Below are 10024 nucleotides of genomic sequence, written 5' to 3'. Positions count from 1 at the left end.
TGATTTCCATTTGTCTTCTTATTCATACCATTATTTGGTCTAACTAACTGGTGGGTTGAGTTATATTTAAAGATTGCGATTCAATTTATCTCAACGAATATCAACTTCCTCACAATTGAAAGGGACCGTGGATTAGGATTCAGCTGGGCCGGTTCAACTCGAGAACCGGCCTTACTCGGCTAGTTCTCGAAAAATAAACAACTTGTTTTAATCGGTTCGCCCCCCAGCCTAGTTAAGTTGTTTTACTCTCTTTTTTCATCAGTTCGGTCTTGAATGTATTTGACATGCTATCCTCAAACGAAAAGAAAAACCATATTCATATTTAACACAATGCATATTGTATATCCAACAAAATGAAACGAGGAAAACAAAAAAAAAAAAAAAGAGCCCGGATTGAGTAAACGGAGTCGATTCTCAATTCCAAAAACTAGAATCTAATCCTAACATGGAAGATTCTACATTTCAAGCCTGAAACAACCCGTTTCGAAACCAATCACCCTACTATAGATGTCGAACTATGTTCGCCTAAGCCATTGTTGTCTGTCTATTATCCAACACATTATTAGATAGCGCAAATAGAACTTTTCAATTTTGAGGGATCTCAATCCTTTTTATCCAGACATTCTCATTCAATAATGCTATAAAATATCTCGGCCAAAGGCAAATGCATAAATTAACAACTCAGTTTGATCTCTCTCATGTTTCAGGATTGAAGTTTCTATCACTTCTATCTTGCGATAGCTTTCCTAAAATAATTTCAATTACGAATCATCTCTTTGCTTTCCGCATAAACAATTTAATCGGATTATGTAGCTTCACCAACATGCGTAAAGTTACTTTACAAGCTGTTTAGACTATAGGGAATCGATACCTCATTTACCTACTTTCTTCAATACATGTCCATTTTATTGGCTTTAATCCAACCAAATGCTTTTGCAAATGAAATTTGACCACATCATGGTATAGTTTTAATGAGGCCAAATTGCAACAAAAGGCCAAAATCAGTAACTCATTCACGAAATTTTCACACACTAAATAAGATGGAACCGTCGAAAGGCCTCTTCAATCTATGGCATTTTTATTTTTTACTTTCTTCTATAAGAATACGAGTAGAGAGTCCTATGAAATATCTCGCAAACTCATGAATAAATTAAATTGATACATTTAATCTATACGGTCGACTTTATCTAAAATAATTCAAATGTAATTCATGATTTTTTTTTGCTCCATAATTTATGGCATTTGAATTGCTGAGGTTTTGTATTTCATCTTCGGCAGCATCTCGATCGAAGCTTGCCTTTGAATTAAATTGGCAGTACTAATTGTTGAAAACAAGAACCGGCTCATAACACGAAAAATTCTAAAGTGGTATACGTGTGACAAACTAATTTTTTTCACCATAAAAAAAAATCTCAAACCGATGTAACCACGATAAATTTATCCCAAACTGATTTTTCGATTACCAAAAACTTCAAATTGATTACGTGTGAGAAATTTACCTTTCGATAATTTTTATTAAATTGGGTTAATATAACGAAAAACTTCAAACTGATGCATCTATAACAAACGAAGGGTAAAAACCCCGAACTAGTAAGTCTGTCAACCGCTACATGTCATATAATTCAAGAATTTGACCGTAAAATTTAACGGAAACTAATGAAGATTAAATTTGTTATATGTATATCAGTTTGGAGTAAATTTATCACGTGTGTACTAATTTGAGGTTTTTCGTGATATTCACCTCGAAAGAAATGAAGAAGAATATGCTCAAATTAAAAAGAGAAGTAATAATTATTTTGGGAACGGGCCAATCAGAGAGCACCAAGTGTCGAGAAGCAATGGAAGAGTGGCACGTACCAAAAAGAAAAGCGGGAAGGTGTTTTTCTTAGGTTTATAACGTTTAACTTCCTCTCGCCTCCCCGCTGCCTCCGCCTCCTCCTCCTCCTCCTCCTCCTCCATCAGCCGCCGAACCTCCTGGCCGTAAGCAGTGCTCGTTCAGCTCAGCTCGCCGCGTACTTCTTCCAAGTAAATTTTTTGAAATGCTCCCTCGTTCGCTTCGTCTCTGAACTCAATCTCGGTTGATGTCTGCATGTTGATTCCCGTTAGCGCGGCTGGTTGTGGAAGTCCTCCTAATATTGTTCGTTCCTTAGGTGCTCAGGCTTGTTATGTTGCTGAACGAATGAAGCGAACATGTTGATGATCATTCTTGTTTTGTTTTTTTTTCCAATTGGGTAATTCGCTGTGGCAAGAGTTCGTCGAGTACACTGAGTGTGCATTTGTTGACAGACAGTTGTTACGTCATAAGGAAGGGACGTTGGTTATATGAGCTCGTGGTTTCAAAATGGCTTCTTTTCCAGCTTAGCTTGTCTTTCAAATTACCTTGGAACTAGTGGCATATTTTTTTCTCTCTCTTTTTGTTGCATGATTTGAACATGAATTTGGGTATACTGAAATTTGTTTAGAAAGTTGGCACACAAAATGACTTGGCAAACTGTTGTTGGGTGAAGAAATTTCGCAAATGAATCTCAATGCACCTAGCTTTGCGCTTTGGACATTGCATACTGCCTTGTGCTTGACATGGACTGGTGGCATTTGGTTCAGGCTCCTTGAGAGAAAATTATCTGGAGGATGCTCGATCGGAATTTGATGGAATAGTTTGCAAAACCATTGTGGAATGGCTTATTCTCAACTGTCAAGGATCCAGACCCAAAGTTTGCATCAGAAACCTTGCCCAGCAAAAGCACTGCAGAAGCCTCTTGCAGCGGGGATTTAAGTTGCATTTGGGATAGTGACGGGAGGGCAACATCTCGATGATGGTTTCTGAGTTAACTGCGGGTGTGCCAAGAAGTGCAGAGGATGCTGAAGTTGATGTTTCTGAGTTTACCAATTCTGGCAACAAGGAATTGGCTACTGCTCAGGATCCTGATGCAACTGAATGGTCTAGTTCCTTTGGTGGCACTCTCTCTGATTCCGAATATTATTCCGGGATGAGTGAAGGTGAAGTAGATTCCCAATTCTGCAGGGACAGTGATTTTCCATCTGCACTTGATGCATTCGATAGTATGTTTCGAATAAGGTGCATTTTCAACCTAGTACTCTTTACATCCAGCGTACTTTGACAATTTTCATATTGAAACTTTCTACCAAATTCCAATCAACAACTGGCAGTAACAGAAAGTTGTAAATTGTTGAGAGGTTTGTAAAATGGGAATTCTCGTCAAGACGAGAAACTTGAATGAGGCCCATCTTGATAATTTGACTCTATGCATAGTGTGTTGGTGCAAAATTAGCTACTTGAAGGCAAATGGGGATGGGCAAGTTCTTAATTGTGAGCGACAAATTGCATTTCTCTTGAGCGACTCTATGCTGAGTACTACCATCTGTAGGAACATACTCAAACTATCTAGTGGTTTGACAGTTTGAGTGTTGTCCCCTTTGATCTTGACATAAGAACATTGTTTAAAAAGACTCGTTTTGGATCTTTTTCTTAGGGGTTAACATCATTCATTTATAGCGGACAGTGACAACTAGTTTTGCCAACCTTGTCTCTTAGAGATATTGGAAGTCTAGAGAACATGTCTATCAGAAGCCTCTTGCTAAACATGCTTGTGATTTTGCTGGAGTTGCTGTGAGATTTAATGACAGTGACATATAGGTCCTGTTCCCAATGCTGGTGTTTAAACGGCTTCAATATGTTCATCTTGACTGTTTGAGCTTCTAATCGTAATGTGCTATACGTAGACACTCGTTGACTAAGTAGACACACAGTGTTTGTGAAGTATAGGGTTGGACGAACCATTCTGATTTAATGTCCAGAATTCACCTGCGTAGGCAATTTACTTGTTACGGAGGTTAGTGAAAAGATATCATGATATTGAAAAGGATTTGCACATGGCTTTGATGGACATGGAGAAACCATATTACGATATTCACTGGAAAGGTTTTGAGAAGAAAGGGGTGCATATTGCCCGTATACTTACTATATATGACATGTATGATGGGGTTGTGATTGCAATAAGAACACACAAATACGTAACAGAGGATTTTTCTGTTGATAATAGGCCATGGGGTTACATTCTAGTTTGATGTTTACCCTTTCCTCTGGTACCAAATGAGCTTACAAGAAATACTTGTGGTGATATGTCCTGGTTTTACTTTTACATATGATAAAGTGCTAGATAAAAAATTGAGTAGAGTAATGTGAAGCACAAATTATTGAGGGAAATGTTGGGATCTAATGGTGTACGCTTAACTATGTCAAAATTGTGATATATCGAGTATGAGCTCAGTGAAGGGATAGGTTGAAACAGACAATTACGAGAAGTGATATAGATGTGTCCACCAAGCAAACAAATGATTTTTTTTGGATAAGATTGGTGACTCAAAGCTGGATTTAAATTGGTTATGGTTTTTTCTTGCTTCATCTTTGTAATTGATGAACTGTATAAGGAAGAGGACAAGATGCTCTGGCTAAGCTTGCTCTTTAAATTCTGTAGATGCTTCATTCTATAGTGTATAGTTGTGTATTTTTCCTTTTTTTCGTTTTGGGGGAGAAGGGGGGGGGTTGGGGGTAGTGAACTGGAAGTCCTAAACCTTATTTATGTATAGTCCACTTAAACTTTAAACCTTTCTGAAAAAAGACACAATCAAGCTCTTCCAATCACCTATAAATGGCCTAGATGACAGACTTAGAGGTTTTTACACGGGAGAAATAGTAGAGGCGATAATCAAAAGGACTTGATTGCCCTTGTTAGAAAAGGTTTAAGTTTAAGACTTGATTGCATTCTATCGATAATGTTTTGCACTTCTGGTTTACTTTCCCTAAATCTAAGGGTACGCTATTATCCGTGCAAAAAAAACTCCCATTAGTAAGTCTAATACTGTGCATCTATTGTTTGCTCCTTGTTGGTAAATGCTTTATGCAAGAATGTTTCAGAGATTATATGCTCACTCCTTGAAAAATGAGTGCACAAGCTTTCTTTTAGTTTCCATGTTTGAAAGTCGCATAAACATGTTCTTTATGTGTGAATCATTTTGTTAAATTCTACAAAATAGCATAATATTGAATTCCACCTTTTAGGAAGAAGAAGTTGACAGATCACTGGAAGACTTTCATACGTCCTCTGATGTGGCGGTGCAAATGGACGGAACTGAGAATAAAGGAAATTGAGTCACAAGCGCTTAAATATGCTAAGGAACTAGCAGCATATGAACAAAACAAAAGTTTGGCATCTGATCAATGCCCAGACCCAGTAGAAGAATTTGGATCAAAGTTGATGCCATTTTCTGGTCCCTGCAATAAGAAAAAGATCATGAAGAGGAGGAAAAGAAAGAAGATTGAAGACATCACAGACATAGCATCGTATATGTCGCATCATAATCTTTTTTCTTATCTGGGTAAAAGTTTCTTATTTATAAATGCAACACCTTCGTCTGGTGTCTTGCTTTTCAGATAGTCGATGCATGACACTTGATGTGTTCATTGTAGAAAATAAGAGGCCAGATCCAGAAGGAACTTTTATTGCTGATGACTTTTCTTACCCAGGTACCATTTGCTGCATCCTGATTATTTTTTTTTTGCATTTGAAACTGTAGTGAACTTGGATGGTTTCTTCTATTAACAATGTTTTCATAGTTTGTTAGGAGCAATCTGTTTTGGTCTTCGTGGGTGGCAGGTGGCAATGGTATTGGAAGATGTCAACATTGATCATTAAATTAATTTGACAGATGCTTCTTCTGGTGGAAAGGATAATAAAATATCTTTTATGAAGTTCCTAAGCGTAGAGATTACAATACGTTAGGTGACTGTGCTTACAGATGCAAAAGAGGTAGCAAGAGGCATACTGCAGCAGTAGAAATTTTATTGTTTAGATGACTCAAGATAGCACAATATACAAATTCCTGAGAAAATTTTAGTCTAAGGAATATAATATAGTTGCTTCCCCACTTTGGCAATCTCTACAGTCTGAAGAAGCGGTTAGGATATACTGCAGCAGTAGAAATTTTATTGTCTAGATGACTCAAGATAGCACAATATACAAATTCCTGAGAAAATTTTAGTCTAAGGAATATAATATACTTGCTTCCCCACTCTGGCAATCTCTACAGTCTGAATATAATAATGTACTTACCGCTTCTTCTGGTAATATCTACTGTAACGAATTACAGCCTCATTCAAATTTGGCATTCTTCTGGTTCTCACTACCAACATTATGCAGTGTTGCTCTGTTTCCTGCTCTCAGTAGCAAACAGCAGTGTGTCTACCTACTTTATATTCATAAAAATGACAGAACAATGATGAGACCCTCTTTTTTCTTCAACACTTCTAGTCCCTTGGTGCTTTGAGGTGGGGTGGGGGCCTGGGGGGTAGGGAGGAGAATAAGCAACTTAACTCCCAAAATCAGGATGAAGGTAAAAATATAACAGCTTTGTTACATAATTTGCTAACATATCTAATACATGCATCTCAAATGGCCTACTAAGTTGTGTGGTTCCTTGCAGTTCAGCTGTCAAGTGCTATTTTCTGGATTCACTATTGTATCGCTTAATGATGCTGTACTTTTAATTGACTTCTTCCTTCATCACATTCCAAGGGACTATGAATAAGAGTCTTTCCTTTTATTGTTCTTGTGGCAGTGTTTTCAGACAAGAACAGGATTGTCAACACCGAATTTGGACATAATGATAGCCAAACATCATTTGAGTTCAAAGATGGTGATATATACTTGGAACAGTTACTCCAGAAAATCGAAACTGTGCATTCGAGAGTTTACAAACTTAAAGGCCAGCTTGATGTGGTGATTACACAGAATGCTGCTAAGTTCTCTTCTTCTGAGAACTTGAGCCTGCTTGCACCTTGTGAAGCACAGACTAGTTGTGCTCCGAGTCCTACATTTTCTGCTGGCAATGGAGAAGTGAAGTCAATTGGAGGTGTACACTCCTCAGCTCAGCACATACCAGAGTGTGACATAGGAGATCTTGTTCTGCCTGAAAGTGTGGTTTCAAGTTATGGAAATGCAGTTCCTGTTCCTGATGTAATTGAAAGCACTGTAGGATTATTATCTGCTACCAATGTTCCTGTCCAACAGAAGGTGGTCCAAGATACAAGTGAAGATGTAAGCTTTCAATGAACTTACTTGACAGGCTTAAGCACATATCTAATCCCTGACATTTTTTGTGCATATGCAGATGAACATCATTATTATAGATAAAGCTCTAAGCTTGCACTTTGCTTTGACCCAGGATTTCCTGGATGATTTTTTTTCAAGCGAAATTGATGACTGTCTTTATTTTTCAAATTATGTTGGTAAATTTGCTAGATGGGTGGAGTTTGGGCTCTCAAATTGAATGGTGGTCCCTAATTTTGTGCCAGCAATTATTTAATCCTCCTAGGAGTCTGGTCCAAGTGAATCTATGTTCGTAGTATTGTTCCGCCACATAATTGCTTCTGAACTTCTTCATGTTGTCTTAGTATGATCCAGGAAACACCAACAGTCCTCTTCAGTTAGGATTGGAGGACTGAGACATAGTTCTATTTCTTTAGCTATTTGCTCTTCTTTAGTTCATTGATTGTCTTCCTTAGCAGATAAAGAGATTTTTGCAGCCAATTTCAGAAACTCACTTGTGTCAGCAGGAGATATACCTTGCAAACATTCCTGTTGCAATTTATATTACTTTTGTGTCATCCTTTGTGGTGGTTGCTAATGTCTAATCCTCCAAAATAGATTCATACCACCTCTTTTGCTATCAATTTTTCCCCCTTTTCGCTCGACTGATATTTTGGTTGTCATAATTATAGCATGAAATGTTTTCTCTGTTTCCTCGTTGGCTTCTTTAGGTTATTGATCAAGCTAGGGCACCTGACTATGCTTTTTTTGATCTGCACTTTTTTTTTGTTGACAATGTTTACTTTTTATCGCATAGACCTTCTAGGCATCCACAATTCAGGCACGTCACGTGTTATCACAACTAATGGCGGAAGATTCCTCAATTACTCAATAATTTTTATGTCATTTCTGTATTCTACAGATAGTGGAAAATGTTCTCATCCATAATGAGCTAGCTGAAGGTGGGAGTCAAACGCTAAAGAGCTCAGAAGTGGAAGCATTAGCAAAGCAACCGGAATCGGATAAAGGAGAACAAGATGAGAGCAACGATCCTTCTCCAGTTCTCGCTTCTAAGCCCGAGCCCATGGTGAAAGGCATTGCATCTCAGCAGGAGTCAACACTAAAATCATGTCTAGCCTCAGATATCAGGTTTCCTAAGAACAAGAGGAAACGAGGGGAACGTAGATCTTGTTCAGTCGGTTGGAGCAAGAAGTGCCCAGGCGAGCCAGATAGCCAGTGAGAACTTTTAGTATTCCTGTCCGGGCTGATGTGGGCTCAGTGTTAGGTTAATGCAAGGGGGTCCTTTGTTCTAGGTGAACAAGTCTTCAGGTCGGGTATCAGGATTTTAGGCAGGCTTGTGGTAACTTATTGGTTGTCGCAACATTAGGTCTTTCTTCTCCGCAAGTTTCAGAAATTTTCTGTTGGACCATGAATCCAAAGTAGCAGTATCTTTCTGAAAATGGACTTTTTTTCTCTGTTGTAGAATCTTGAGCTCTAGATGGATACCTTTCTCAGGAGAGTTAGTTTACGTGAGAAAAGTTGCATGATCATCTCTCTGACTCACGAAAACGTGTTCTGTGCATCGTGTAATCTGAGGTTGGATAAAGGTTGTGCGGGATACGTCGATCATTCGTCAAGTGGCAAAGCTAAACAGAGGAGGTAAGACGACGACAAGAAAATAACAATGAAGCCTCTTTCTCTAAGAATTGGCTACATGTATATATTTTGGCAGAATTCTAGGGAAATATGTTTCTGGTCGGTAAATTTATAGACGAATGGTGAGTTCTACCTGTTACAAAAAAAAAAAAAAAATGACCGGAAGATTTGCTTCGCTTGTCCGGTACTAACTTTTATTTGATTGTGTACAAATTACTAATGATTTCACTTCATTACTAATTTTCATTTGTGTATCTTACGTCCGTGTTCGAGTTACCGGCTGTTATACAAAATTACTAAACTTAGTTAGATTGAGTCGTCGACTGTTTCTTCTTCTCTTTTTATGAGACTGCCAACTATTTTTATATTAGCAACTATTATTTTAGTCGCTTATTGATATCTGTTCGATCATCTTCGAGCTACCACCAACTCTACCAACTGTATATAGTTTCTTTATCAACTTTTTCCAGTGAGATTACCAACTTAGTTTTAGTTTTTCGGCTACCAACTTTTATCTTATCAATGGTTATGGAATCATCTCCCACGTACCAAATTCTTCTGTTTACGAAGTTACCAACTTTCATTGAAGTTAGCAATTTGTAAATCATTGTGAGAAAGAAAAGGAGGAGGAGGAGAAAGAAAATTAAAGAGACATTTTACCTCGATGTTAAAGCCAAAAAAGAAAGCAGAAAAAAAAGCAGCCTTAAGAAGACGAAGGAAAAGAAAAGAGAGCGAGGAACAAAGAGGAACAGCTGTGAACGTCATTCATCGGCCACTTCCCTCTAAATTCCGCAAGGACATCCTATTGACGTTGATCGTCGTCATCGCCCTTTCCTCTTATCAAAATTGACTCAGGACATGGACCAAATGATTTGGTCTGCAACGTACAAAAGGCAAAAGAAGACCGGAGAAATCCCCCACGATTCTTTTGACCAGAGAAAGCATTTAGCTTTCCTAACATCAGTATCTGCGATCGTATCCCGCCATCTTTCTTTTCCTTTACGCACAAATTAGATCCCTTCCTTCAAATACCTCTGCCAGATGAAGAGGAAATGAACAATATTCTCCGCGCCAACTTCTTGCTACGCGAATATGCAATGCCAACTACCAGAAAAGTATGAAGCTATTTCATTCATCTGCGATAGTTATCACACCTGTATGTCCCCATGATTCTCGAAGTGCATGGAACATGAAGACCGCCACGATGCAGATTAGTCCACTAAATAAAAAGCCCGGAACACCCACTCGGCCTTTAATGCAAA

At 38.2% G+C, this 10024-nt stretch overlaps 1 protein-coding gene across 1 annotated transcript; it reads left to right on the top strand.

The window, feature by feature from the left end:
- The first annotated feature begins 1876 nt into the window (after positions 1-1876).
- LOC115739152 lies at positions 1877-8634 on the top strand. Its single transcript, XM_030672114.2, has 6 exons — positions 1877-2025; positions 2602-3076; positions 5081-5397; positions 5489-5545; positions 6637-7115; positions 8029-8634. The coding sequence occupies exons 2-6, from the start codon at positions 2811-2813 to the stop codon at positions 8344-8346; spliced, it is 1437 nt and encodes a 478-aa protein (XP_030527974.1). The 5' UTR covers positions 1877-2025; positions 2602-2810; the 3' UTR covers positions 8347-8634.
- The last annotated feature ends 1390 nt before the right edge of the window (positions 8635-10024 follow it).

This window comes from Rhodamnia argentea, chromosome 10, assembly GCF_020921035.1.
Source record: "Rhodamnia argentea isolate NSW1041297 chromosome 10, ASM2092103v1, whole genome shotgun sequence".
Lineage (NCBI taxonomy): Eukaryota > Viridiplantae > Streptophyta > Magnoliopsida > Myrtales > Myrtaceae > Rhodamnia > Rhodamnia argentea.
This window is presented reverse-complemented; position numbering and strand designations above follow the sequence as displayed.

Coding starts and splice junctions, on each gene's coding strand:
- LOC115739152 (XM_030672114.2), top strand. CDS start 2,811: ATGATGGTTTCTGAGTTAACTGCGGGTGTGCCAAGAAGTGCAGAGGAT. Junction 5,398..5,488: donor TAATCTTTTTTCTTATCTGG/GTAAAAGTTTCT, acceptor TGTTCATTGTAG/AAAATAAGAGGCCAGATCCA. Junction 7,116..8,028: donor TCCAAGATACAAGTGAAGAT/GTAAGCTTTCAA, acceptor TGTATTCTACAG/ATAGTGGAAAATGTTCTCAT.